The following is a 27,798-nucleotide window of genomic DNA, read 5'->3' as shown; positions in this document are numbered from 1 at the left end:
CCTTGATTCTGGATTGTGTTTTGCCTTCCCCAGAAGTTGCCCGGAAAAGGTGCAGTGGTTCCACGGATTCAACGAAACAGCAGTCGGTAAGGTACTTCGGTTAAGAACACTCGGTGTCTCTTACGTCAGGCCTTGGCTTCCCACGAGACTTGGGTTGAACGACTTTCGTGGATTTGGACTGGACTCTCTTCATGGGGTTGAAGGTACCAATGAGTTAGTACGTCCTCTCCCATAGTACTCGATTATACGGGGACGCTCCCTCCAACGTTCACCTCATCTTCTTGTCCTTTTCCGTCCTTCTGTCGATGTTTATGAACATGATCCTCGCACCATGAGCCAATTCTCTCATCTTTTTCCAAGTCGACTCTTTTCACGCGAGGCAGGCTCCTCAACCGGTCCCAATCGAAATCGGGCCTTTCTGTACATGTCATTAATTGTATTCGTCCTACTCTTAACATATCAGCTGGTCCTGAGTCGCGAATCGTTCCAATCATCAATATCCAAATGGAAACTTGGTCCATCAGCAACCAATTCCAATCATGGTGTCCATTCAACCGGCAACTCCACGACTTCCGCCTCAGATAGACCGTCTGGGCAAGCGTCACAAGAGCAGCCGACACCGTCGGCCCGGCCGAGGCAGAAAGAATTGGTCATTGCAGCCATGAGCCATGACAATATGTCATGGGTCGAAGAGAATGTACCGGATTGGCATGCGAATATCTACCGTGCGGATGTCGCGCCGGGCAAGGCTAGTCTGACCGTCCCGGTGAATAAGGGAAATGAAGCGATGGTCTTTTTGACGTATGTTGATCAACACTGCACCCCAAGTCAATGCGCATAACTTCTGCCAGAGATGAGAGTGTCACCCGCTGAAGTTTGATGCTGAGAACCTGGATGCAGGCATATCATCGATCGCTATGACAGTCTCCCAGACGTGTCCCTGTTTCTTCACGGGGGACGATATCAATGGCATAATGATAATCCACTCTATGGTCCGTTTGCATTGCTCAATCTCAGGGATTTGGAGCTTCTCCGTCTTCTCCTCTTCAAAATGCATGTTCGCAAGCTTATTCCTCATCGATGACAGATTCCGTCATCTCCATCAATCATCTCCAGCTCAACCACGTCCAAGAAACCGGCTACGCCAACCTCCGCTGCACCTGGATCATCGGCTGTCCCGCCGAACTTGAACCTGCCCGTTACTTGCGCGACAGACCGCAAGACCCCGAACATCCGACAGCGGTCGAATTTCCAGATCGATTCATGGAGCTGTTTCCCGACGAGGATCTTCCCGACGTGGTGGGTGCGGCGTGTTGTAGTCAGTTTGCCGTGTCGAGGGATCGTATCCGTTCCAGGAGGAAGGAGGATTATTCTCGGGCGCGACAGTTTCTGATCGATACCTCGTTGGATTCGCAGACCAGTGGGAGGATTATGGAATATGTTTGGCATAGTAAGGGTCTCCCTTTTTTTTTCATGAAGTGCATGTGGACCTTGCTGCTGTGCAGGGGCTCCTTTGGGGCAATTGGTCTCATATGCCGGGCATATGACCATTGTCTGCCCTGATCTAGCGACCCAGTTGATGTTCTTGTCGGAGATAATGAGACACTGACCCTTTTCATTTCCAGTCATGTTCGGAAAACCCGCACAGTATTGCCCCGATACGAGACAGTGTTACTGTCAGACATACGGATATTGCAACATGACAGACGAGGATCTGCGCAATCAGTGGGTCTGGCGCGGTCTGAAATTACCAGATGGATGGCCCGACTCGGAGGAGAACACGAAAAAAGTACAGAAACGGAGAGGCCTGCCGTCCTCGACATATTGGATGTCACAATGATTTTGTTGGGGTGCAAACCCAGACCTGGGTCAATGGCACTACTGCGACGCGCATGCAAATAGACGGAAGATATCAAATGAGCAGCTGCACCGACGAACTGACTCATTTCAATCGGGCCCTAAGCTTAGCCTGAGGATGAGTAACGGGCGAGGGAGGCGCATCCATGTCACGTGTACAAGGACTTAACATGGACAACCTAATAGCCTTGCTAGAGTAGACCGTATGGCAATCATTATATCGATTATTATTCTTCTCGCTCGGGTGATGCAAACTATGTCTTTCTTGATCCAGCCGTTCAACAATCGTTGATCATTCATCCCGGATCACTCATCACTCTTGAATCGTGACGCCCACCATGCTGGTTCCAATGCCTGGCAATTATTTATTGATCTTCCTCCGGATGTGTCTGTCAACGCCATAAATCCGACGAAGTTCGTCGCTTATGCGCAACCCCCGTCTGCGGCCGTTGACCCTCATCAGCAGGTACGGCTAGGAACCCGCCAAAGCCATTACCCACTAGCACACTCTTCCGCGCATCCCCGCCCCACGATCGACTCAATTGCGCCTCGTGAAAACTCACCGGTCTTGTCTTGCCGGCCGATCGTCCCGGTGCCGGGTCAAAGGGGGTGAAATTCCACTCGAACTCATCGAGACCCTTGCTGTAGACGTTGAGTGGTTGTGTCAGACCCGTGCCGGCGAATTGAGGGCCGCTTTCACCGCCGCCGTACAGCCGAGGAGGGGGTGCCAGGAGCAGTGTGTCGGGGAACTGAGCGTCTCGAACGTAGAGATCGCGCAGAGCGGGTAAGCCGTGAGCCATAAGAGAGGAGATGAGATAGGAATAGTAGGATCGGGCCATGGACGGGAGGCCGTTGGCCCCGACTTCAGAGGTGATCTCGTAATGCAGCAGACGGAGTGATTTGGAGAGTAAGGGCGGGACTTGCTCGGTAGGAAATGAGCGCGTGGCCTCTTGCACAATGGAAAGACTGTGGAGTTGCGGCGCCACGGGGAGAATGCGATGCAGGGTCGATGGAAGAATGCCTGTTGAGGCCAGGGTCAGCGACCGCAAAGTCTTGCGAACAATGGGGACCGAGAGCATGGCGGCGAGCCCGCTCGCCGTCACGTTGGGCGTGTCCCGCAAGACCAATTGACTGAGCGCCGGCCAAGGGGGTAACGAGTCATTGTATGCAAAGGCCGAGTCGTCCAGCCAGGGAAGATCTTCCAAGGTCAAGTCGTGCAACCGAGGGAAGGAGGCGAGACCGTCACGCAGGATGCTCGCCTCGATCTGAAGGCCCGAGAGATGTAGCTTCTCCAGGTTCAACCAAAGCTGTGAGCCCGGCAGACGTGCAAAGCTTCCCTCGGACCCGTGGCAATAGCTCATACGTCGAATGTTTGGGCATCGCGCCATCAGTTCTTGTTTCAGCGCGGTACAAGAGGGTTCGTCGCTGAACAATCCAGACGGGAGATCCACGAAGCGCAGATTCGGCAGCACGGAGATGGTGCGGGCGATGATCGACTTATTGGCTTCACGAGTCATGTAGGGCATACGCAGGGAGAGCACCATATTGCCGAGCCCTTGAGCTTCACGGACCGTTCGCATGAACAATTCCATGCGAACCTGGGGTGCATCAATGGGATCGCCATGTCGGTCGAAAAAGGACGGACGTTTGCGCTTGGCGGCAAGCTCAAATTCGAGCTCGCAGTAATGGACGGGGTCGATGCGAACATTTGTGTATCTGGAGATGAGAGGCGCGTCTGTCAGCCTACTACTCATGCTTTCAAATCGATAGATTGAGGTTGACCCAGCCCATGGAGCGACAGCTGGAGTAGTTCGAGACCTACAGAAGAGCGCGTGCCTCTAGATACCAGCGCTTGCAGACCTGGGCACAATGCGCCAGGTCGCGCATGTCACAGAGCATGCAGCCATCAGTAGTGGATTCCTCCGAGGTATCGTAGGAATCATCGAGGGTATGTGGACAGACGAGGGTGAAGATGTAGGCCAGCACAGGACGAGGCAGCTGTTTGGTCAGATCGTAGCCAGGGTCTCTCCTGGTCGAGCGGGGCGGCGTGTGGTACTCGGTCGCAGCCCCCGCACTGCGCCGTGGACGGGCCCGGAGGCGGTCCAAAAGGCCCATCGTGGAAGGAAAGCTCACAGGGTCGGGAGCAGAGAGAAAGTCAAGGAGGGAGAGATGGTGGCGATGGAAGGCAGGAATGAGCGAATATGGAGAAGGGCGGCCGCTCCCGTTAGAAAGGACAGAGAAGTGTATATGAATGAAAGAAAGGACACGGAGATGAACCTGTCCCCTCCGCGTCCAGTCAGCGAGATGAACAAGAAAAAAAAAAGGCACATGAGATTCAAATCAATTCAATTCCCGCCGATCGCCTCTTTTGATGGCGCCCCGCCAGCCCCATTTCCCCCTTCCGACTTGTCCTCCGCCCCAGCCAACAAGAAACACGCGACGCTGCAAGCTGAAACACGCGAGGTAAATGGGGAAATGAGCAGAGCCGCTGGCCGGTCGGCACGTTCAGACTTCATACTTCACACTGTGACACTACTGTATCTGAGTGAATGGTGTCCGCCGAGTCCAGTCAGTCTACTGACTGAACTGGGCTAGTGTGCAAAGGTGGAGGAAGCACAGTTCCTGGCGGTCTTTTGCTGATCTGACCTCTGAGTCCATGTCATTGTCGACAGTCGATGCAGTTGACCGTGGGCCATTCAATGCTATGTATAGACTGATAATACATCCAGGACGGAGGCTACCATGCGTATCAGTCAGAGAATCTTATTTGTATAGTACCTCACTACGGTCGTCGTCTCTGCAAGCCAAGCGACAACTCACAATGTAATCATAGACGTAGGAGAGTTGATCTGCCTCCTCACTCCAGCTCTCAATGTCTGGCAGGACGTTGGCTCGGAGTTCCTGATTCCCCTAGGTCTCCTGATTCATGGATCAGCCGCTGCAGGTCAAAGCCACGCCCGTCTCCATCCATCAGTACTGATTTCAATAAGGGCCAGCCATGAACCCATCACGGATCAATCAACGATCCCAACTGAGCTCCTTCGCAGGGGTTATGTCGTTGTCAGTGGATTCTCGGGTGATCTTTCGCCATCGTGCGCTTTGTGCTGGTCGGTTTTTTTACGTTGTCGGTTGCCATTGGCTTTGGTGATGTTGATGGTAACGAATCGGACGCCTTGGCCTCGATTCAGACATAAGCCGAATCCTAGTTCTTTGTTTTCTTATGGAAAACTGGGATATGAAATGGTGTCCAGGCACACATTAAATTTAGAAGCATAGTCAAGCGAGTGGCATCAAAGAGGGTGTAGGAACGATGTCGTGGGAGTCCGGAGATGGATGGCTCCATTTTTGGGCTTGGCTTCTATGGATTCTTGGGTCACGGGTCCAGTGACGATCGACCTCCAGTATGGTTTCACCTCCTTCCAGTCTCCAGTCTACCCTTGGAGATCATCTCTGATGAATGTTTCATGTGCATGACAAAGATCGACACACGACCACCTCAACTATGTTGACTCGTAACAATAAAAAGCGGTACGAATATTTGCGTCGGGCCAAATCAAAAGAGAGTCTCCTATCAGTAAGATCACGAGGACGATTTTCGAAGGAAGATTTAAAGGAGATCCTCTACAAAACCCTCTACAAAGGCTATCTATATAAAAGGCTTGTAAGTCTATCACGTGGCCTACTGAATCTGGATTCATGCTCATAAGGACTGTAGCTACTCGCTACTAGCTACAGTGCACTGGTGCAGTAGCAAAAACTACTGGACGTTAGTTGTATAGGTATATCAAGTAAGATTCGCTCGTTTCTGGATGCACTCATCTCTTGCCTAGAAGGACAGGCGGTACAATTGCGGTCACAAAGGATAAGTAGTCAAGTAGTACTGTCCCATGGAAACTAAGTTACTACTACTCAATGTTCAGGGACTGTGAGTTCAAGTCCAACAAAATGCACAAAGTGGATCCATGCTATTCGATCTTGACGGATTCCCGCCTTTGGTCATGACATCACTGCAGAGCTTTTGCAGTCGAGACCGAGTAGGATGTTCCACTAATCAGATCATCCAGCAGCGGATAAGCTTGATACTATCATAAGTATTCCTAATCTCTTCGATTTTCCAATTTGGAAGGTATTGGAGTATGTTGTTGGACATAGAACTGTGGTAAGTTACATTCACCAACTTACAGTATGACTCCGGACGGGGCCCGCATCTGACAGACTATCATCTCCAACACCAATCGTCATCGTGCCGACATGCGCTCCATGGGACCATGACAACCAAGTTCATCCACAACCACCTCCACTCTCAACTGTGGAGTTGGGCGAGCAGACTGACATCATGGTCCCTGAGCCAAATATAAGAAATTTGTGGGTTCCACGAACCAAGAGGGGAAGGGGGAGAGTTCAAACCAACTGTCTCCGTTGTCGTACAAGATCTTCTCTTCGCGTACCCCATCTTCATTCCCTCCTCTCGCCCATCTTACGCCCTTTCAGGCTCGACCCCCCCAGCCTCACACCCCGTCACTACCGTTGCCATGGCCGAGATGGGTGAGTCTCTAGGAGAAGCACCTCTTCCCAATCCCGCTTTCACCAACAACAACCACGAGCACACCTTGAAGGAAGAGTCCTGGAAACACCGTGCTCCATATCGAAGCCTGAGTGATGAAGAATTCGGTCCCATCAAGTGGCGCGGAAAGTGCAAGTGTGGGAATATTACCTTTTCCATTCGACGCGAAAAGCCCGTCAATGCGAAATACTGCCACTGCCGAGGGTGCCAGGTCATGCACGGGGCGCCCTTTCAATGGGCAGCCATCTTCCACAAGGAGGATGTTAACTTCAGCAGGGGGTGCAGTGACTTGGCCTTCTATTCATCATCTGGCAATACCCAACAGTATCAGATGCCCACCAAGGTCTCCTGTTCCTTTTGCCATACTTTGATCATGGACGAGGGGCGCAATATGTGCCTGCTGTTCCCTCAATTGATCGAATTGGAGGGTTCATCGGATGAACAGAGAGAGCAGAGGAATATCTTCAAGCCCACGTATGTGCATCCTCATCCCGAGCCTGGGTTAAACACATGATTTTCTTAATGAGGACTGGTTTTGTACTGACCATCAATGGGCGTATCGCAGGTGTCACATCTTCTATGAGCAGCGAATGATCGATATTCCCGACGGAATCGACAAATGGTCTGGGATGGATGGTCACAGTGAGCGCCTGGATGACCAAGGCAACCCATTGAAGCACTAGAGAAGTCGAGTGCTTGAGTTCAGATGAGGACGGGCAGCCTCATCATGGCGAGAATGACTCCCCTCTTGCTAAGGGGGACAATGCTTGACGCATACCTCCAGGTGAGTGCCGGTCTGGACCGGTAGGGGTGGCGGATGGGGTGAAGACAGATCTGAAAGTGCCTGCCTGCTTGAACCTCGCGATGGGTTTGGGGCTGCTCGTTTCGTAGGGATCTCGGCCAGGCTCAAACCGCACTAGAAAGTACAAATCATGTTGCTGCATCTTTCCGACAAGTACACGAAAATAGAATGCCCTATCATCAACAGACTGGATTTCTTCCAGTATTCCACACCGGGAATTACCAAGGTAATTGCACCTCTCGAAGGGCTTTTATTCTTCGCCATGTGGATTCTGTATATCTTTTTGACAGCTCTCGAATGTACCACGGCCGACACAACCCCTAAAATCCTCGCGGCAAAACCGGAGCGGTTCTCTTCATTGAAAGACCTGCCTACCTGATGCTCTTTCTGTGCTGACTTGATCATGACCGGATACCTTATACATATTTTGACAGGACTCGTATACTATCTTTTCGAGACACCCGTCTGATGGATTCGAGGTATGGTTCAAATCCTGTCAGCATTCGTGCGCTCGCTGTACGATATGTCTACTACGGGCAGATCTTGTCTTCCTGCGACCAGCATATAATTCGTGCCTTCTTGAGGTACCGCACACCGTACCCCGTCAGCCATCAACGAATTAGGGAACTGCCTAGCATGGTGTCATCCTGTTTCCGTCCACAGAGCAATCCTTGTCAGCCAACCGTCTTACGCAGAAAAAAAAGCCCAATCATATAATTCAATGCCTGCAGCGCGCCAAAATCTCCCGGGATTACTTGGAGATCTCCGGGGGCCACGGTGCGGCCGGAATGGCCACGCCCGCGCCGATGCAACCCTTGATGCAGCTCATTGCCAGATTAGGAAATTCGTCAACGATGGCCGTCTCACTCGGCATATCGTGGAGAGAGGGCATATAAGGAATGCTGACACCCCTCCGCATCGAGGATTATGATAATTGGCATGCCAATTGGATTTGTAACCTCTAATCTCCATTTCCTCTTCTTTTCATCTTCCTCTCGACACGGGCGCAATGGTACAGCTCTGTATATCGACTCAGCTCGCGGCGCTGGTCGCTCTGACGGGCCTGGTCAATGCAGTCACAAAAGTCACCGACGATGAGATGAGCTCCCTTTTGAATCTTGGGGGGTCGACCTGGCAGATCGCTACGCTCCCATGTGGTTTTTCGGGCAAGCTATGAGCCAGCCGCCTTGCTATCCCACATGGGCCTTTGGCGGTTCACCCACGACAGCAGACATTTACGATAGCGCTCATCAGACCCCAGCGGCTCCGCAGTGCGAATACCCCAATGTCGGGTGTCACTGCAGGAATCCGGGCGTGGGTATTGGGAATCGAGGTCCTGCTTTTCCGGTCTATTACACCTATCAGCGATGCAGCGACACCGAAGTTCGAGTGGCCTACAATCTCTTCTATGAGAAGGACGGTGCGACCTTCGGAGCCATTCAAACCGGTCACAATTAGTAAATATCCCGCCCGTGCCAGAAGCGAGGCACACCCAAACGGAGGGTTATCAATCATTCGCAGCAGATCTCCCATGCTAACCAAGCTCGTAACAACAGCGACTGGGAGCGAGTCATTGTCATCCACTCGCGCGACAGCAGCAACATGTGGTCTCCCTCTCGTGCCCTTCTCTCAGCACACAGCGGCTATCACAATCTCGCTTGGGCAGATATCCAAAACACCCTGACCACAGATGAGATCAACGCCGGCGACGCCAAAACACCCAACGGTGTGCGCAACAACGACCATCCCAAGGTGTATGTGTCGTGGTCGAAGCATGCCAACTTTGATACTCGCAACACGGGCTGGAACGATCCGGCCAGTCAATCGCTCGAGGATGCTTTTCGCAGTCAGGATTGGTGGTATTTTGTTGATCCGCAGTATTACGTATGTGATGTCGACTGGACGCACAGGCTCGATGCTTTTTCTGCAATTTTAGATTGATCTTATGCTAACACTCAAGTTTTAGATCCGCGCTGACCTCAGTACAGATGCTGGGAAGGCTTTGGCTGCTGCCAATTGGGGTGATGCCACGAGTAATCCGCCGTCTGTGCATGCCGGTCTTTGTAGTGCTTCTTGATTATTTGAGCATCCAGTACATATATGTGCATATACTATATCGGTGGCCGGGGATGTTCTAGGGAGAGACCTCTTTTAGTCCGGATATATCATATACACTAATCGGCCGTCCGTGCATGCAGGTGGAAGGTAGATGTTCTCCACTACAGTTGGGAACATTGAAGATGTATCTAGTATCAACGGACTTATACACCTACACCTATTGACTTACTCAGTAACCGAACCCGTAAGCATCGACGACCCACGTTGAATGGAACCGCCCTATAACCTAATTATGACAGCCCAGTCAAATGAGTGCCTAGGTACCTACCAATGTCGACCCACGTGATGCAACTTGTTTCAATACGAAGGTGCGAGAATTTCATCCAGCCAAATTGTGATATATCTGATACATCAGTCTTACGTCGGAGTCAACTTGAATCTTTTTTTGTCGTCCGATGACTTATCTGTCTTGTCAATTTTCAATGTCATCAAGGGTGAGGGGTTCGTGACGACCACGAAGCGGGGACGTAGCTTACTGTTCAACCATCAAGCACTGGCAGTCAAAAAGTTCCTCTACTCAATAACCCAGTCCTACCGTGTGGCATTGAAGAAACTCGAAGTAAGTTGGACCGATTCGACAAAATTTATCTTCCTACTCTGTCGATTTTTCAGTTCGTTTCCATTCCTGTCAGCATGGATTCAAATGTTCACACTCCCAAACCCTTTCCCCAACCGGCTGCGGGGTATACTCAGCCATTCTGGCGGACAGAGTTGGATGATCTGGATAGCCACCAGAGCTCAGCGGATCTACCTCCAGAGACTGAGATTCTCATCATCGGCGGTGGCTATGCTGGAGCCTCGGCTGCGTATCATCTCTTCAATGACGCACCTCAAGACAAGTCACTGGGGGTGGTGCTTCTCGAGGGGCGAGAGTTGTGCTCTGGTGCAACTGGCAGAAATGGTACGCTTCGCATGAAGTAACGGTCGACGACATTGAAAAGAAAATACAGAGCCATCAAATGCTAAACTATCTCGATCAGGAGGCCATCTAAGACCCGATCTATACGCAGCCACCAAAGTGTACCAAGAGCGCTATGGTCTCGAAGCCGCTGCCGAAGTTGTCCGATACGAGATCTCCCACATGAAGCAATTGGAAGAGACTGTGCGGAATGAAGGAATAGATTGTGATCTCACTTTTACTCGCTCCTATGATATTTTTCTCGACGCAGATCATCTTGCTGCGGCAAAAGCCTATTATGACTCTCTGGTCCAATATGACCTCGACTTCATGAGCGATGTCGAATACCTAACCGAGAAAGAAGCGCAAACGGTGAGTCCATGATCGGTGTACCTCAGCATCACGCACCATTTCACCATTTCACCATTTCACTGACTAGGTAACCTGAGAAATGCGACAATCTAGATCGCCAAAGTTAAAAATGCAAAAGGAGGCTTTAGCTTCTCTGCCGGTCATCTATGGCCCTACAAGTTGGTCGCTGGCTTGATTCGTATCGCAGTATCTCGAGGCCTCCAACTTCACACCAAGACCATGGTCACTGGGATTGGCCAAACCCCGTCACTCGAGGGCTTTTGGCCCGTCACCACCAGTCGCGGTGTCATTCACGCCCGAAAGATCATTTTCGCGACCAACGCATATACAAGCGCCCTGGCTCCGGAGTATTCTCGAGCCATTGTCCCTTGCAAGGGACTTTGTACTCAGATTCAGGCTGCGCCCGGAGCTCCCTATGAGGCGATACCAGAGACCTATGTTATTCGGCATGGACCGGGATGCTTTATTTATCAGATCTCGCGCAAGGACGGATCCATCATCGTGGGCGGCGCGGAGTATACGTACAGGGATTCACCTGCACAGTGGTACAGCAACTCCGAGGACGGGTCCGTGATTCCAAATGTGGAAACCTATTTTGATGGATATATGCAACGAACCTTTCATGGTTGGGAGGACAGTCAGGCTACCGTGAAGCAAAAGTGGACCGGAGGTGAGCTTGAAACCGCCCTCCAGATTGTTTCATTCCCAAAGAATTTGACTGACATGCTTTAAACATTGTTCCAGTCATGGGATATAGTGCTGACTCTCTTCCTCACATCGGAGCCATTCCCAACAAACCAGGACAATTCATCGCCGCCGGCTTCAACGGGCACGGAATGCCGGTGGTCTTTTTGGGTGGCAAGGCTGTCGCTGAAATGGCGCAAAAATCCATCTCTTTCTCGCAGACCGGTCTGCCGAGACTGTTTGAGACGACTGCGGAGCGCCTCACCCCAATCTATGATGATACGATGGGGTACCCTTAGGTAAGCTGGTCAAAATGCCAGTTCATTTCCACCCATCTGTCGACTGCTCGAATAACGAGGTCCTTGACACATTCGAGTTCACAATGCGAATTGAATGCAAATGTGGATTGACGAAGGAGGACGAGGCTTTGCGATCTCTGCAGTGGTCAGGACAGGATCTTATTGAGATTTGGGAACGAACGACTGTCAAGGCCCACTGCGGGCCGGAGGCTTCAAAAAAAAAAAAAGGGTTCGCCAGTGCATCGAAATAGTCTTGACAAATCAAAACGATATCTCATCTGCAGGTCCTCTGAGCCACGAAAAGAGAGCATTACCGCATCGGCCCGCGATTGATGACTCCCCAGAACCCATGTGGCTCTACTTGGCTGAACTGTCAAACACGTGAATTAAGAGTTCTTAGCACTTTGAACGGAAACAAAAAGCTTCAAACACCTTTGAATTAAGGTTTCGGCAGTCACCCGAGTCCAGGCCCATCCCGATCTGGTTTCGCCAATCAGCGACCACATATGACATGCTCAACGTAGCCAGTCATTTGCGGGGAATCGTGCACATGTCAAGATGATAAATGCGCAACGAGGCAGGAACTTGATGCCTGATTATGTTATCATGAAAAAGATATGAGATCGAGATTTGTCAACATACAAATCTGCCTTCGGAAAGACCATTGGACTGACTGTTGATCAAATTGAGACCGTCTCAGGAGAAATTTGACCCGCCACTTGTTGACTGGAGTCTGGCCAGGAAGTTGTAGAGCCTCAACAATCCCAAGTCCTCACATTGCGTGAACATGTTGCTGGCAGCGCCGCTGTCCCGCTATATGGGATCGATTCGATCCCTCAGACAAAAATGGCGAAGTCATTCAGAGTCCCAGCAAGCAGCCGGTACACCCGTATCTCTTGCCGAACGTTTACTCGATGTGTTTCTACGAACCTGGGATCTCGGTTTCATTGCATTCGGAGGACCCCCGGTTCATTTCCAGATTCTGCATCGAAGATTCGTAGAGGGAAAAGGGGGCAAGGAGAAATGGGTCGATGAACAGACGGTCAGTGTGATCTCGTCGAGCTTCTTTGTGAAGCCGAGACCAGGGATGAACCCCTTCATCAGTACTAACTTTGATATCCAGTATCAAGAGCTTTTCGCCATCTGTCAAGGTCTGCCTGGACCTGGCAGTACCAAGATGCTATTCTGTCTCGTTCTGCTTCATGCTGGATTCATTCCTGCGGTGATGGCGTTTTTCATCTGGTGGTATGATCCCTCAACAGCCCTTTTGGTTTTAGGTTTCTTTTCCAAACTCCCGTGCCATCGCGTTGACGCCCCGCCGATAGTCTTCCTGGTGCAGCCGGCATGTATGCCATCTCCTTGGGTATTCAAAATTTGAGCTCAACCTTGCCTCTACCCGTGTATGCTCTTCTCTCGGGTCTCAATGCTGCTACCGTCGGCATTGTCGCGGTCTCGGCCGTACAGCTCGCAGACAAAGCCATTAAAGATCAAATTGCGCGGATTCTTATCATTTTTGGAGCATGTGCCGGTCTGTGCTACAACGCGTTGTGGTACTTTCCCGTTCTGATGGTGATCGGTGGCCTCGCAATTGTGACCTGGGAGGGTTGGCTCTATGCGCAGGTTCAGAGGGCCAAGAGGGCATGGCGAAATAGACATGCTCGCCCAATCGAGCCAGAAGATGCAGCACCAGACGATATGGAATTGGAATCAGCTGCGCCGGCCACCACTCAAGCAAACCAGCAGATACGGTCCAGGAAGCCTGCTCCAGCTGCCAATTCCTCGCAGCCTGCAGGGTTGGCGCAGCACTCGATCCGGTCAGCGGAGAGTGAGCCCAGTATACCACAATACCATCGGATTCGTATGCGCACTGGCGTCGCGATCATTGTCTTGTTCTTTGGTAAGTCGCACACCAGATAGTTGACAATCTCCCACGCTCGGACCTGACTCTCCGTGCTATCAGCTTCTTTTATCGCCGTTCTTGTGGCACGGGGAAAACTATCACCCCCACCGCTTGCATTGGATCTCTTTGCCAGCATGTACCTGGCTGGCACGGTCATCTTCGGTGGAGGTCCCGTGGTGATCCCCCTTCTTCGCTCGTACGTTGTCGGTCCTGGATGGGTCTCAAGTCGAGACTTTTTGATCGGACTGGCCATCATCCAAGCGTTCCCAGGCCCCAACTTCAATTTTGCAGTGTTCCTAGGCGCCCTGGCACTGCAGTACTCGCAATATCCCACCATCTTGGGCGCCTTCTTGGGTGGACTGGGTATTTTTTTCCCGGGAATCACACTGGCCGTTGCAATCCAAAGCTTCTGGCATGACTTGCGCAAGCGACGATCCGTCATTCGATTCCTGCGCGGTGTCAATGCCACTGCCATCGGGCTGGTATTTACGGCCGTCTATCGCCTCTGGCAGATTGGGTACTTGACGGCGGAGGACAGTGCGGGACAAAGTCTTGGGAATGATCCGTGGTGGTTGGTTGTGACGACCATTTCATATGCGGGGAATGCATGGTTTAATGTGCCCCCGGCCATTTCGATTGTGATCGGTGCGGTGCTGGGGCTGTGTTGGTATGGAGCTGTTGGTCGTTAAGAGTCATCGAGCAGTTTGTTGTGGTGTTGCGATGAAAATAGATTCAAATTCGCTCGCACCATGGCCGAGGAAGAAACCCTGCCACTTCCAATACTGCTAGGATCGCGGATTTTAATATATGAGTCCATTCAAGGCCTCCAATAGATCACACCGAATCACACCCATTTTGGTGGCAGAAGTCAAAGGCGATGGACGCTTTATCAGTTCAAGTAGCTCCGTGCTTGGTCGCATCTATCGATGCTAGATCGTCACAATGCTCCCACATAATCGCTGTTGTTGTCGTATACTCTCCTCTATCACCTATCATACTACCGAGCTCAAAGAGGATCATCGCGACCCGAGCTTGACAAGTAGAGTATTCTTCTAGCATGTCATTGAACTTCTCAATGTCCCTAGGCGGCTCTTGATGCCTGACAACTTCAGTCTCGAAATGACATCAGAGTCCGTACCAAAAGTGTTGCCCCCCCCCCCCCTTTGAACCCAACTGAAACGGAGCCGAACATCCCCACCAGCACAGCTCAAACGACCAGATGAAGCAGAGTAAGCCTGTCTATTAAAAAGCTATTTACTCCCTCCATTTCTCTCCTCCTCTATACCTCTCTTCTTGATCCATTTCCTCGCAGACCCCTGGGAGCAAAAAAACAAAACACTTCACAATGTCCTGGTTCCAAAAAACCTTCACCCTCCCCAGCCGCAGCCGCGGCTCCTACCTCATCACCGACGAGGTTGTCTCCGCGCTGCCCGAGCTGCGTGAGTACAAAGTGGGCATGTTGAACCTCTTTGTGCAACACACCAGCTGTGCGCTGTCATTGAACGAGAATTGGGACGAGGATGTGCGGGCCGATATGAGTGATGCGCTGGATCGCATCGCCCCGTTCGATCGCAAGGGAGATTTGTATCGTCATTCGGCGGAGGGGGAGGATGATATGCCGGTGAGTGAGAAACGTTTAGGGGAGATGGAAAAGATGAGATGTGTGGAGGCGATAGGAGCAGTCGCATAAGCATATGTTTTTTTTGGGTGAAAAAGGTGGAAGAAACTGGAAGACAGTGAATGCTAATTGCTCTCTGTCTGATTTTCCAGGCCCACATCAAGTCCGCGTTGATCGGTGCATCCGTGAATATTCCCATCTCCAATGGTCGTCTGGCTACGGGAACGTGGCAGGGAATTTGGCATCTCGAGTTCCGCACCAGCCGACACACTCGCAAAGTTGTCGCGACTATTCAGGGACAGAAGGCCTGAGCCAGGAGCATTCTCGACCTACGAAAGACCATGGAACTTGTGAGCAGAGGACCATTTTTCAGTGTTTATGCGCAATGCCTCGATCTATAAAGTCGAGCTTGAGTGCTAGAAAGACTCAATCGATCCTTTGAAAAGGGCAAAATATCTGCGTAAGGAGCCCAAAAGCATGCTCAGCCTCCGGTGTTCCCTTGACAATGTCAATGCGCAATTTCCGTGACGACCTTGAAAAAGTAAATAAAAGCAGTGTAAAGATGCGCCATGATTCTTTGGAATCACTCATACAAACAAAGGGCAGATCCATTGATCAAGATTTCTGTACACGGCCTTGGGCCCAAATAGAAAAACAGAAAGAGTAGGAACCCCCAATAAAAAAGGGATAGTAAAAGATGTGATCATGCGTAAGGGTGAGGGAGGCAAAAAAAGGGTGTCATCAACGCCGACGAAAAGAAAACGCAAATTACTTGTCGTCTATCGTTGCTCGAGACTGCCATCCGTCACACGCTGAGTCTCGTTGACCTCGGCAGGATCACCCAGCGATTTCAAAGGGTAGCTGGTGGCGGGGAGAGACTCGAGGTAGGACCGGTGGTGCTCGTGGGCCTGTCGCAAAAGCAAATTGTAAGTTTGACGACTCCATCGATACAAATATGCAGAATGATACGAGCGAAGGAAAAAAACAAAACAAAAGACTTACAAAAGGGAGACCGCAGTATCCGCAAGGCACAATCTCAGGCTTGTCGGTGTTGATAAAGACCTTGGGGTGACCGAGAGGGCCACCGCCGCCGTCGCAGCTGACAACGCGAGACTTTGTCCAGCGAACGGGCTGCTTGTGAATGAGTTCAATGGCGGCCATGGGACGGGGCTATAAATGTGTCAATTGATCAGTCTCAATGTTCATCTCTCGAGCAACACTCGTAATTGCAGCCCCGCATTAGAGGGACTGAACCGGGCATCTGCCACTGAACCTCGCGGAGAAACGGAAATGCCCCTCGAGGACTTGGAATAACCCACCTGCGTCTCCATAATGGTCTGCTCAAAGCGAGGGCCAACCATTGCCTGCTCGCGCGGTTGCTGGCTAGCAGCCCAGGTGGTCGCACGGTTAGGCGCTTGGAGGCTACGAAGACGCTCCGCCTTGGCCGGATCTTCCACCATCAGGCCGTCCCACTTCTCATGACGGTCGGTGAGAAGATGGGCGTTGGTCTCGGAGACATTGGGCTTGACAACGGGCGGGTTCACATCATTGGGTTGCATGCGGTTCTCGAATCGGGGCACGGTGGAGGTGTACGTGCGAACGGCGGCGGACCGGACGGAGGTCAAGGCCGTAAGGCGGCGGCTGCAGGACATCATCTTGAATGACAATGGATCTTCCCGGCGAAGTGAGAGTTGAACGAACGGAGCGAGTTTCCGAAGTCGTGGAGGGTCTAAAAACGGAGATCGCAGGGTCGCGAGATATTCTTCCGGGGATTGAATCAATCAATGCTCGAGGTGTGGTTTGGTGGTCAGTGACCGCTTTCCTGGTGCAGACTGGACCCGCCTGCAAGCTTGTGCTGGTGACGGTTTTTCTGCCGCCATTATTTTTCTTGCGATTCGTAGCCCGCCTAATTTGTCTTTTGTCATTTGATTCGAGAAGTCCTCATCGTGGTAGTGCAATATTCTCCCCGGTGGTGTTATACGCAACTTGGCTACTCCCAGAGACAACTATTTACTTGCAGCCATGTCGGGGTCACCGTCGACCAAGGCGGGGAAGAACATGTCTTCCCGCCTATTGACGATGAAGGTAAGTGAAGAGTCGCAAGAGCTGTAAATTTGGTGCATTCTGCCCTTAGCGCCGACACTCAAGCTAACATTGTCTCCATTACACAGTTTATGCAGCGTGCTGCAGCTTCTGCCGCAGCAAAGGAGCCTCAAATCCCTGCTGCCACCGATGATGATGACAAGCGCGCAAAGAAACCCAGACTCTCGACCGAGGCCGAAGGCTCAAGGACATCCCAATCGGATCTGGAAGCCATGTCCGCGGCCATGGCGGCCGAGGAAGCAAAGCGACGTGAGGCAATTGCGCGACAGGCTGCGGAGGCTGGCGAGTCAGAATGGGTGCTGGACATACCTTATGCACCAACTGATCCGCAACCGATTGTGCTCTCTGCCGACTCTTTGGATGCTGAAGATGACTTGCCTCAAGGCGGTCGTCGCGCATACGGAAACTTCACACGCAAGAAGCCTAGTGTAAGCGAAGTGGTCTCTTTTTTTTTTTTTTGCATCTTACCAACACACAAAGTACGTGATTTCAATTTACTGACTCAACCCATTTGTAGGCCCCCGTTGCTACGACAAAGGCCGAAGCAAGTGCAGATGACGAAGATGAAGATGATGAATCCGATTACGAATCGGGCTCTCTCATCAACCCAGCCGACCCCGAAGCGGTTGCGGCGCATATCGAAAAACTCCGTCAAAAGGCTCTCGCCAAGGAACAACGGCGGAAAGATGCTCTGGCCCATGCGGAGCGCAAAAGACTTTCCGGTTTGACAAGTATCTCTGGATCGCAAAAGGCGACATATCCCAGCATGGGATCACAATCGGCCAAGAAAAAGAAGAAGCGCAAGTTTTGAGCGTCGTAAATAGGTGGATGCTTGAGAAGGAAGAGGACTTGAGTTTCAATTGCAATGGGTCCATCAATCACTTTGCGGGGGAGCTTTTTGTTTCACATTTTTGGGCGTTCATGATATAAGTGCATGGTATGGCGTTTGTTGGAGTCGATTGGTATATGTGCCAATGAATTGCTCAATGCATTGTCTTCTTACATCAATACCGTGCCCTAAGGTCTTCTTTCCTCATCACTGCCCCAACGGTGTGGTTCAAAACTCAGCCACTCGTAAGAAACAATGGCGATATCGTGAGATCTTGAATGATAGATCAGACACCATTGAGGGAAAAACAATCGAGAGACAATTTCCCACATCTCTCGAAGCTGGAAATCATGTGAAAGCACTTCGCACGTACCTCTCCCTCTCTCTGTCTACCTCTCTCTACCTCGCAAACTACAACTTGGACTTTTCCTCTCTCCTCTTCTTCTCCCACCCCTTCTGCGTCGCAAAATTCACCATCAAATTCCACGCCGCAACCCCAACCCCCAACGGCGGCGCCAGCAACAAGGTCCACGCCCACCATCGCGGACTCGAGCCCTCAATATGCGACATGGCCTGTTTCACCGCCGCCTCCAGCTCCGTCCGGTCCGCATCATTCCAAACCACGACTCCTCGCGCCGTCGACGTGCCTCTAAACTCCGCCTGTGCCGCCTTGGTAGATACGTCGCCCTGGCTGCGCACACGATTCTCCGCATCCTCGGCCGTGAGGTGGGCGTCGCGCGCCCGAAGTCTCGACATTTGAATCGCGGGATCGTGAACGCCCACGACAATCACGGTGCCGCAGATGAGATCCATCCCGCTCTCGAAGAGGAGCGGTACGTCGAGGACGACGGCCCACTGACCGCGTAGATAGTGGAAGATCAAGGATTTGTAGACTTCCCATCGGACGGCGGGGTGGACGATTCGATTAAGGACCTGGCGGTCTCGTTTGCGCTCCTCCGAGTCGCCGAAGACTCGGCGGCCGAGCGCGGGCCGGTTCAAGGGTTTTCCATGTGGAGAAGGATTGGAGGTGTCATCGAGGAGGAGATCAGGCGTGGTGGAGTGGAAGTAATCGACGATAGCTTTGTAGCCGACTGTGCCTGGTTCGACGACTTTGCGGGCGAGAATGTCGGCATCGATGATGGGGAGAGAGTATGGGGGGGAGGATAGGATGGAGGAGACGGTGGATTTGCCGGTGGCGATCGAGCCGGTCAGCCCGATGATGAGCATTTGGGCGGGTGTCTTGACTTGCGCGATGATATGCTTGTCAAACTATTGGCGTGTAAGTCCCCGAGAATGAGGGATTTGAACCTGAATCGAGGCCCGTAAGCTTAAGGGCTTTTGTCTTCTCTGACTTGGTGACGGAAGTGGTGGAGGAGTGGAGGGTAGATTGCGGGGAGGTAAAAGTACCTCGGCCCGCATTCAGCGAATGGTCTGGTCATCGATCAATCACCATTGCACCTGCAGACTTGGGGGGTAGTGAGTAGTCCACCTCTCTTTACTTACCTACTCTAAGTTGTTTATACATAACGCACGGTAAGGTCAGGAGCTAGGCGTATCATGTGAGCACTCCCACGCTATTTCCAGGTTCATGTTGTTTAGATTAAGAATCTCCCAAATTTTTATTCGCCGATCGAAACTCATTTCGATCATCTCAACAGTTTGGTTTCCTCGACAGCCTAGATCATATGCTGTAATCTACTGCATCTGCCCGCGAAGCAGAACAGCAATCTCTCCAAAGGCATGACGGAGAATATTTTAAACGCTGATGGGATGTGCACTCTGTATGCTACCCACAAAGGCCGACTGTTGTTTCGGAGAGATGAGCTCTGCATGCAAGCTCATTTCGTATTGACCACTTCTCCAGCTTTCGCTCTTCCTGGTTGGAATATGTGTCCTCAACCATATGTGTAGATGTAGACAGGCATTTTGCAGGGGAATGGGTTCACGAGAAAACGGCCAGCCAATACGAGGTCTAATGCGGCCTTTTCGTGAACCCTTGATCCCCATGGATAAATGTCATCTCAAATGGGCTTGATTTCGCATCGATAACACCATGAAATGGCTTGGCCATGCTCAAGATTCCGGAAGTCCGTGTGTCGGGTCCTGTTCCTGGCCATTCCAACCCACGTAGGGCCAGCCCTTGGGCAGCGCAGAGAACGGAGGTAAAACGTAGCGGTCGTCACAGCCATTTGGTTCCGCGCAGTTCAGATCGCATAATCCAAAGACATTGCAATAACAGGACTTGGCATCAGGGCAATGCACCGCCTCTTTGCCAAAAATCACTACCAGAAACGAGTCAGCGATGGAAATAAAAACCACGATTCAAGTGATGCTGCCGTCGAGCAACAATGACACTGCAGAGAGCACACATACTGTGCCATGAATACTCCATAATCCGCCCGCTGAGATCGTCGCCCAAGTCCGTCTCCATCAGCCATTTCCGATAAAACTCATAATCACTTTTGGGTCGTGAGAGCACGAGTTCCCGAGTCACCCCAAATTGAGCGCAGCAAGACACTCCAATCTCTTCCGGCACCGGCGTCTGGGGAAATAGCTCCATAAAAGCCTTTTTAAAGTACTCGCCCGCATGGACGTCGTCCCGGTGGACATCGCTGAGCGGGTGGATCTCGACTGGGCAGCCGAGGACCCAGACACAACGCAGGTTCACGTATCCTTCCTGTTGCAGATAGGATGTTTGGAAATTGCGCAGCATCGGCACGCCGTCGTAGTATGGATCATCGTTGTGCCATTGGTAGCGGTTGGAATGGATGAAGAGGATCAAGTCGGGCAGATTCTCATAATGATCGATAATATAACTGCAGCAGATGATAGAGAAAAATTCAGGTCAGCGCCATTGGTTTGCCCGCCGTGTGGACGCTTGTGGGATGGGCGAACGGAAAAGAGAGAGAAAAAAAAAAGCCAGATTTCATGCAGGGGGAAAAAAAGGTTGAACGCACGTCAAGTACACCATCGACTCGCGTCCCTTGTTCATGGCTACTGTCAAGGGAGCTGTCTTGTCATTCACCACGTAGATCTTTCGGGACCAGTCATAGAAGTATTCGGCCAGCCATGAGGTATCGTCTCCCTTCATGCTCGCCACGACCATCTCCTTGTGTCGGCGTACCGCCGAAGGTGCGAGGTCATCTTGGCCGACTGTATTGGCGGCGACGGACTCAATTTTGTGCGCATACTTGTCCGCTTTGTCTTTATAAGATCTCGAATGCGAGCGTTCATCGCCCGCAAAGAACAAGAAGTAGATGGCGAGGACGATGCCGATCGTCAGGAAGATGGCGTTGAGTCGGCTGCGGCGACGAGGGCTCTGTGGTCCGCTCGGTGAGAAGAGCATGGTGATGATCTGTTAGCCCGAACAAGTCCTCTGCGCTGAGCGTGTCTCAGCAAGGATTTGACATTGAGCGAGAGGTGGTCAGGCGCGTGCTGTGCGCTATCGCATTGTATCTTGATCTCGTCGGGACAGATTTGATTGCGCAAAAACAGAGTTAAGAGCTCCCGCAGGGGGTGCGTAAGACGATCAAACGGTGGGGGGGATCTTATCGCACGGATGCACGCCCGTGGCTCGACCCGCTGATAGTAATAAACTCTGGCCGAGTTGAACGGAAACAGGGTACACTCAGGTACAGTGGTCAAGGTACTAATGCCTCTATGCAGGGTATGTTTACAGACTAACTTTTTTCTAGATGGGCACCCAGCAGATGAGATATACCTCAACCGTACCGGGTTGTAGCTGATGCTAGGTGGGTGAGGAGAATGGAAGAGAGAGAGAGAGAGAGAGAGAGAGAGACGAGCCGATGGTCAAGACCGAAGAGTAAGACAGCCTCAGCCACAAACGACCTTTTCCGGAAGATCTTCAGTGGGGCCTCAAACTAAAACAGCCCATTTAAATCGGCAAATTCATCAATCACGAAGTAGGCAAATCTCAAGGAATACTCTCTTCATCTTGGGGTTCAGTTATTTGCATTTTCATCTCTCGTGATGCATATGGACATTTGTCAAAGTAATCCTCAGCCTCGTAATCAACGCGGCCCCTGCCAGAAGGGGAATGCACTTGTAGCTTTCTGCCGCTTGAGATCATATATCATCATCATCATCATGGTCACCATGGTCATGAACCACCCCTTATTGACAGCCATCGATGTTCACAATGTACCAATTGTGCGCGGCAATGCTATCTCCATCTGATCCGGCATTCCCAGCATTGGACCCTATCCCGTTGATCTGCGTGATGTCGTTGGCGGTCACCCCGGCAGAGTCACCGCTGGTGATCCAGAACTCAGGGCTGGCGTGGGTGTAGCCGAGCCAGGTGGGAGGCAGCTTGGGGACAATGTCGTTGGAGTGAGTGACTCGGTATAGGCTCCCTTGGTTGGTCATGTAAGTGGCCAGCGCAGTGTTACCCACGCGAGGTTGACCGTACGTGTACTGTGCATGACAATTGTCAGATTGGCTTCGATGCGGAGCCCACAGGGGTAGTCTTGCAGGATCACTTACCAGGTCCAAGGAGTATCCCGCCTTGCGCAGCGCGGTGGCACCAAGTGCGGCGACTGCACCACCGAAGCTGTGGCCGGTCAGGACCAGCCTGAAGCCCGGGTATTTGGCCATGGCGCTGGTCAGCGCGGGCATCACATCGTCCGAAACAACCGACCAGGCCCGAAGGAAGCCCGAGTGAGCCTTGCAGCCAACACAAAGGCTACTGGCGTCAGTTTGATCAAAGTCCAGGTTGGCAATCCAGTTGCTGACCGTGCGGCTGCCCCGGAAAGAGAGGACCAGCAGCTTGTTCGCACTGTCTACGGCCAGGAAGCCAGCCACGTCGCCGTAATCGAGAACGCTGTGTGTGAAGAGGGTCAGCGAGGAGTTTCATCGGCATAACGATGACCCAGTATGAAGTCGAGTCAGACATGGGGACGCCAGGAATGTGCACGTACTTATTAAACTCGGCCAGAGTCTTTGCGCCCGCGGACTGCACTGCAGGACAGTAGCCTCCCGAGCAAGTGACAGCATCTCCCGGAGAGTTGACGTTGTTCGTACAGTACGAGGCTGCCGAGTACTGCGCGAAGAGGGTCAACTGATTCAAAGTACCCGAAGAGACCGCTAGAAAAGTCAAGAACCTCAATCAGCCTCCATTCATTGGTTGTTGTTTTTTTTTTCTGGTTCTTTCCGTCCTCGCGTGAACACACAGCACGCCTCATGGGCCTCCGAACAACCTACCTCGAGGAGCGAGCTGGGTCGGCGCGGCAGCCGCCAACGCTGCAAGAGCCACCAAAAGTCCACTTTGACCGAAGAGCATCATCTTTGCGGCTGTAGTCGATACAAGATCAATTGTAAAGGGCTTTGTCGTTTTGTATGTTTGTGTGAGTCAAGGTACACAGCAATGCTCCTATTACAAGTCAACCGAGACTTCAGCTGGACTGGCCAAGCGGCTTTTCTTTTCCTCTTTGTCGGGGCAGACGACCTCGATGCTCTTCTCATTCATTTGGTGCGGACGAGGGTCCGTCTTTTATACACCGACAGGGCCTGTCCAAGACCCCTTTGCAGCTCAACTCCTGCTCAGCTACTCCGCTGTCAACTGAGACTGCCCGGAAAACTTTGCGCAGGATTCGCACCCTCATCAACAATAGAGCGGCGGGGGGGGCGGGGAATTCAACGTCCAACGAGTCAACGCGCAGAATGCTCAGGGCGCAACTGTCGATGCATACCTCCGCTCGTCCTGCGCGCGACTCTGGAATCTGTCCCCATGATCCGATTAGGCTCGTCGTCCGTTCCTGATGGGCGACAAGGGAACGACTGCCTGGCGGGGCAGATCTTCTTTCTGGCAAGATCGGCATTTCTTGCAGCTGACATTCTTCAGAATCCGGGGCCGGTCAGGCACTTCCTGGTCCGGTGGAGAATGATTGGAGAATCGAGAGTCGTATTTGGGAAAAGCCAAGAAGGGCAGTCAAAGCTCACCAGGTCCTGTCGCAGAAAGTCATTTCTCCGAGAAGCGGACCGCACAGTCGTCGAACAAGCAAAGAGCGAGTTAAGTTATCCACCAGTAGTGTGGGGATCGCAGACGGGTGTTGGGTTGGGGAAAGAGGCCACGAGGATAACGCCCTGTGGGGAAAGCTGCGTGGTCGCGAGCAGCAGGTGCTGGTGCTGATTCGTGCAATGCACCCTCATCACCTGTTCCGGGGAGCATCACAGTCAACTCACTCAACAGTGCTTGAGCTTGGCGTCTCTCCAGGGATCATGATTATCCGCAGTCTTCTGCTGATGGGCTGGCGCAGCGTGGATGAAACGGCATGAGTCGGTGAAAGAGTACGATTTCGGGCGAAGGTCCGTGAAGAAGAGGGGGGAAACTTGGGGAAGACACAAGAAAGAGAGGAGAGGATCCACCGGCGGAGAGGGTTGTTGGAAGCCGTCGTGAAGGATCAATCATGAAGGATTAAAGGTTCTTTCGAGAAACAGGAAAAGCGAAGAAAGGGCCTTCTGTGGGACTAGTGGACGCCGGACGGAGGATGTGGAAACCAGAAGCAGAGAGGCTGAAGATACGATAGACCTTGTTACCGAGTTCCGAAAAGCTACTACCAGTCGTCCAGTACAACTGACTCGCCCGGAGAGATGTTCCAGCGCTTGCAGTGCCCGCATTGATAAATAAGTAGGGTGCAAATCCCAAGTGAGGACTGACTTGACTGGGTAGTAGGATCCGGTGAAAGAGTGGGAGGTTGTAGTAGAAGCCAGGGTTAGAGATATCAGTGACCGTGACAGTAGTGGCCAGGGTCGATCCATGGATCATACATGAGAGAATTGAACTATTATCAACTTATCAAGCGAGCAACAGGACATGGGTTTTGTTCTGTCTTCATCGGTACTGCAACCTGCAACCAGCTTCGACTTGATCGGCAGGAGCCCTCGGGGTAACAGTGCTTGGGTGAGTCGATCCTCGATCCCGTGTGGATGTCAGGTCAGGTCCCATGCACATGCAAAAGCTTCCTGTCTCTTGCTTCTTGAAATGGATTTATCCCCCCCATGCAGAGTTCATGAGTCATGCCTCGGTACTTTTAGACTTTCCATCACTCGATTGACTAATGATGCACACTGCCAGTCTGCCAGTCTGCCCCAGTGCCCTCACATTGAATCCTTCCAGCCACGATGCAGGATTTCCCAGTTGAGGCCTTGATTTGGAAATATCTCCATTTACCACATGGGGGACAAACAACGGAGATGCACTCCAAAAGCGCCTAGTAGCTTTGGAAGCACAAAGTCCGGGGTTAGAGTTTCAAGCCTAGACCGAATCTACACTGGCCCTTGTATTCCAGGTGAGTCCTGTTCTGAAGCCTGCGTAGGTACTTTGAGCTGCCACATCCTCCTCCAACCCCCGAGTCCGTGTCGTGCAGCTGGGATATGCAATGCCAGGCCTGCGGTGCAATTCTTGACTGAATTCAAGGTTACAGCTGAGGGTTGTCTTATCCCGGGACCTCGTCTTCCACCAGGTTCACAATGCCGCGTTCTTCTTCATGCCCCAACGTTGCTTCTTCAAGCTCGATGTGGAGTGAGCGTAGTAATTGTCCGTACGTTCCGTCATGTTCCTAGCATTGGAAAAAGATCAGGAGCCATGTATCTCAGCCGAACAAACCGACTACAGTACTGCGTGCCTTACCCACCTTTCCCAAATCGGCAATGGCTAGCATGTGATACATTATACACTCGCAGATATACTATACCCAATGCACCGCATATGCATAATATGATAATAGCCTTGTAGCCTTGAAGATACCGTCCTATCGGAGAAATCCGGGGGAATTGCATACGGCGTAGCAGCACTCTGCCTGCTTTCTTCGGAGTTATCCTTCATGGCCGTCGGACTACGATGTGGGCACGGGAGAGAAGCCAGAATTCCAAGACACAAGCTCCCGAAAACCACCAAACGCGGAAGACATGTCATGCATGGTTAGATTTGACCGAATGATAAGGTCGAAGAAAGTCTTCGAAAATAGACAAAAAGCTTCCGGTGACTGCAATTGGGATTGGAGGACATCTGGCGGCAGCTTGACAGTTCCCTCGCAGGAACGCGCTTCGGACGGTGAAAATGTCGGAGTGGGACAAGCTGCATGATGGCTGAACACAGACGAGTAGTTGAGGCAGAAACACAACTGTGAGGTCTTTTTCCCACAACGAGACTGATGGTGCTACCTGTTGCTACTACTTCTAAATGACTAGCGACCAGTGCGAGCGTGGGTAGCAATCAAGGTGGAACTTCAACGACAACGCCGCCGATCTCATATTGCAGGACATTCGAGGGCAAAAGGAATCTTGTCATTTATGAATATTGAAGGGTCGAGTCATCGAGGACGGCATACTCGGAATGACGACCATCGAGAAGAGACCGTGCGAACAGAGTATTATGAGATTCTTGGTCTACCCCTTCCGTCATGGCTCTTACAGTCTCCGACGGAATACAAAGAGACAGAGAGAGACAGGGAGAGAGAGACCCAACTCTGCTCCCCTGAGCTGCGAGCAGAGAGACTGGACACTTACTGCCCTCCATTTCCGTTCTCGCCCTCACCAACATCCGTCATGCCGGTGTCCTGTCCGTCATCACCCCCCGCAAGAACCTTGGTGCGTGGAATCTGGTCGGCAGGCAAAGGTGTGCCCGGGGTCACGGCCACGACATTGTCGTTCTCGTCCACAAATTCAAAGTTGTATCGGGATAGCAAGTGTGGAATGGCCGAGAGCTGGGGACCGTAGCGGGCGGTATTGTCATAGAGTTCAAACAGGGGAACTGCCAGCAACTTCATGTTCTTTGGCACGGAAAGAACCTCTAACGCAATGAAAAAGGAATAACGTGTCAGCATGTACTCCAGAGACCACTTGAGCTGAATGGCATGCGCGGGATACGGGCAGCGTGCGGGGGACGGAAGCTCTGAAACTGACTCTTCTTCGGCAACGTGATAAAGTATAGCTTCTTGCACTCCTTGGGTCTCGTGACATGACCCGGTAGGAATGGATACATGAACGTTTCGAAATTGGGGCGCCACCACTGGGCCAATGTGTCGCCAATCTCCCAGTCCTCGTTCACACCTTCTCCCGAGAATTGGGATCCCACAGGAGCCAGACGCTCATTCAAGCGCTTCTTGAAGCCTTCAATCTCATCCTCGTCAAACGGTAGGTAATCTCCGGGCCTGCGCAGTAGAAATAGCGATTGTAAAATTAGCGTCACGTGCGGAACGATTCACAATTGAGGTTGACATGACCAAGTCAGAAAAATGAGGCCAGCTCGTACAGCTTGAAAAATGCATTTGCGATTTGTAGCATCAGCACATGAGGGTGGTTGTGTTCGTGGCAGACAAGGACACCCTCGCAAGTTCGGCGCATCCCATGAAGGTCATAGTGCTCTTCTAATCGCTTGAGTCGAGCGACTACAGAGGGGTCCTCTTCGGGCTGTGTCTCTTTGGTGCCGAAAGTATAGTTACTTAGCGGATAGAGGCGAATCGTTTCTGGCTGCTGCGCGGAAAAGTCTTTGGGAAGTCTAGGTCTACGTCGCAGTCCGATCCGCAATATTAGTTCATGGGAGCTCTTAAGCTTGGGTTGTTGCAAAAGGGTCCAAGGCGTCACTCACGGTCGACTACTCTGGATGGCTGTCGCCGTCGTTGACGCCATCTCGTCCCTCGGTATTTCGGACTGTGGGTATGTGATGTCAAGGGAAAGGGAGCTGCGATCAGACACGACGAATTGGTTACTTGAGATTGAACGCGCCTTGGCCGAT

At 51.9% G+C, this 27,798-nt stretch overlaps 13 protein-coding genes across 13 annotated transcripts; 7 read left to right on the top strand and 6 right to left on the bottom strand.

The window, feature by feature from the left end:
- Positions 1 to 331: 331 nt before the first annotated feature.
- On the top strand, positions 332 to 1,840 carry N7539_009558 (DUF3431 domain-containing protein; the record flags this gene model as incomplete). Its single annotated transcript, XM_056939153.1, has 4 exons — positions 332 to 801; positions 901 to 992; positions 1,067 to 1,450; positions 1,626 to 1,840. The coding sequence occupies 4 exons, from the start codon at positions 332 to 334 to the stop codon at positions 1,838 to 1,840; spliced, it is 1,161 nt and encodes a 386-aa protein (XP_056785648.1).
- Positions 1,841 to 2,249: 409 nt separating this feature from the next.
- On the bottom strand, positions 2,250 to 3,972 carry N7539_009557 (F-box domain protein; the record flags this gene model as incomplete). Its single annotated transcript, XM_056939152.1, has 2 exons — positions 2,250 to 3,573; positions 3,680 to 3,972. The coding sequence occupies 2 exons, from the start codon at positions 3,970 to 3,972 to the stop codon at positions 2,250 to 2,252; spliced, it is 1,617 nt and encodes a 538-aa protein (XP_056785647.1).
- A 2,417-nt stretch (positions 3,973 to 6,389) lies between these two features.
- On the top strand, positions 6,390 to 7,104 carry N7539_009556 (GFA family protein; the record flags this gene model as incomplete). The annotated part of the gene is made up of 2 exons (XM_056939151.1): positions 6,390 to 6,895; positions 6,987 to 7,104. 2 exons carry the CDS (start codon positions 6,390 to 6,392, stop codon positions 7,102 to 7,104), a joined length of 624 nt encoding a protein of 207 aa, XP_056785646.1.
- Positions 7,105 to 8,375: 1,271 nt separating this feature from the next.
- Positions 8,376 to 9,300, top strand: N7539_009555 (uncharacterized protein; the record flags this gene model as incomplete). The annotated part of the gene is made up of 3 exons (XM_056939150.1): positions 8,376 to 8,680; positions 8,780 to 9,107; positions 9,190 to 9,300. 3 exons carry the CDS (start codon positions 8,376 to 8,378, stop codon positions 9,298 to 9,300), a joined length of 744 nt encoding a protein of 247 aa, XP_056785645.1.
- Positions 9,301 to 9,974: 674 nt separating this feature from the next.
- On the top strand, positions 9,975 to 11,594 carry N7539_009554 (NAD(P)/FAD-dependent oxidoreductase; the record flags this gene model as incomplete). The annotated part of the gene is made up of 4 exons (XM_056939149.1): positions 9,975 to 10,242; positions 10,322 to 10,611; positions 10,705 to 11,281; positions 11,356 to 11,594. The coding sequence occupies 4 exons, from the start codon at positions 9,975 to 9,977 to the stop codon at positions 11,592 to 11,594; spliced, it is 1,374 nt and encodes a 457-aa protein (XP_056785644.1).
- A 787-nt stretch (positions 11,595 to 12,381) lies between these two features.
- On the top strand, positions 12,382 to 14,183 carry N7539_009553 (uncharacterized protein; the record flags this gene model as incomplete). Its single annotated transcript, XM_056939148.1, has 3 exons — positions 12,382 to 12,839; positions 12,920 to 13,491; positions 13,555 to 14,183. The coding sequence occupies 3 exons, from the start codon at positions 12,382 to 12,384 to the stop codon at positions 14,181 to 14,183; spliced, it is 1,659 nt and encodes a 552-aa protein (XP_056785643.1).
- Positions 14,184 to 14,839: 656 nt separating this feature from the next.
- Positions 14,840 to 15,423, top strand: N7539_009552 (YjbQ family protein; the record flags this gene model as incomplete). The annotated part of the gene is made up of 2 exons (XM_056939147.1): positions 14,840 to 15,115; positions 15,265 to 15,423. 2 exons carry the CDS (start codon positions 14,840 to 14,842, stop codon positions 15,421 to 15,423), a joined length of 435 nt encoding a protein of 144 aa, XP_056785642.1.
- A 468-nt stretch (positions 15,424 to 15,891) lies between these two features.
- On the bottom strand, positions 15,892 to 16,767 carry N7539_009551 (zinc-finger domain-containing protein; the record flags this gene model as incomplete). The annotated part of the gene is made up of 3 exons (XM_056939146.1): positions 15,892 to 16,020; positions 16,115 to 16,282; positions 16,432 to 16,767. The coding sequence occupies 3 exons, from the start codon at positions 16,765 to 16,767 to the stop codon at positions 15,892 to 15,894; spliced, it is 633 nt and encodes a 210-aa protein (XP_056785641.1).
- Positions 16,768 to 17,134: 367 nt separating this feature from the next.
- On the top strand, positions 17,135 to 18,026 carry N7539_009550 (uncharacterized protein; the record flags this gene model as incomplete). The annotated part of the gene is made up of 3 exons (XM_056939145.1): positions 17,135 to 17,197; positions 17,293 to 17,643; positions 17,733 to 18,026. 3 exons carry the CDS (start codon positions 17,135 to 17,137, stop codon positions 18,024 to 18,026), a joined length of 708 nt encoding a protein of 235 aa, XP_056785640.1.
- A 429-nt stretch (positions 18,027 to 18,455) lies between these two features.
- Positions 18,456 to 19,271, bottom strand: N7539_009549 (putative dephospho-CoA kinase; the record flags this gene model as incomplete). Its single annotated transcript, XM_056939144.1, has 1 exon — positions 18,456 to 19,271. One exon carries the CDS (start codon positions 19,269 to 19,271, stop codon positions 18,456 to 18,458), a length of 816 nt encoding a protein of 271 aa, XP_056785639.1.
- Positions 19,272 to 20,117: 846 nt separating this feature from the next.
- N7539_009548 (DUF3431 domain-containing protein) lies at positions 20,118 to 21,390 on the bottom strand (the record flags this gene model as incomplete). Its single annotated transcript, XM_056939143.1, has 3 exons — positions 20,118 to 20,326; positions 20,418 to 20,860; positions 21,002 to 21,390. The coding sequence occupies 3 exons, from the start codon at positions 21,388 to 21,390 to the stop codon at positions 20,118 to 20,120; spliced, it is 1,041 nt and encodes a 346-aa protein (XP_056785638.1).
- A 788-nt stretch (positions 21,391 to 22,178) lies between these two features.
- On the bottom strand, positions 22,179 to 23,346 carry N7539_009547 (lipase family protein; the record flags this gene model as incomplete). Its single annotated transcript, XM_056939142.1, has 4 exons — positions 22,179 to 22,478; positions 22,548 to 22,884; positions 22,982 to 23,147; positions 23,265 to 23,346. The coding sequence occupies 4 exons, from the start codon at positions 23,344 to 23,346 to the stop codon at positions 22,179 to 22,181; spliced, it is 885 nt and encodes a 294-aa protein (XP_056785637.1).
- A 3,220-nt stretch (positions 23,347 to 26,566) lies between these two features.
- N7539_009546 (cleavage and polyadenylation specificity factor subunit 5) lies at positions 26,567 to 27,692 on the bottom strand (the record flags this gene model as incomplete). Its single annotated transcript, XM_056939141.1, has 4 exons — positions 26,567 to 26,853; positions 26,892 to 27,214; positions 27,316 to 27,561; positions 27,652 to 27,692. 4 exons carry the CDS (start codon positions 27,690 to 27,692, stop codon positions 26,567 to 26,569), a joined length of 897 nt encoding a protein of 298 aa, XP_056785636.1.
- Between the last annotated feature and the right edge of the window lie 106 nt (positions 27,693 to 27,798).

This window comes from Penicillium diatomitis (assembly GCF_028827545.1).
Source record: "Penicillium diatomitis strain IBT 30728 chromosome Unknown utg000018l_segment0_segment0, whole genome shotgun sequence".
NCBI lineage: Eukaryota > Fungi > Ascomycota > Eurotiomycetes > Eurotiales > Aspergillaceae > Penicillium > Penicillium diatomitis.
The sequence above is the reverse complement of the archived record's forward strand: the minus strand, read 5'-3'. Positions and strand labels throughout refer to the sequence as shown.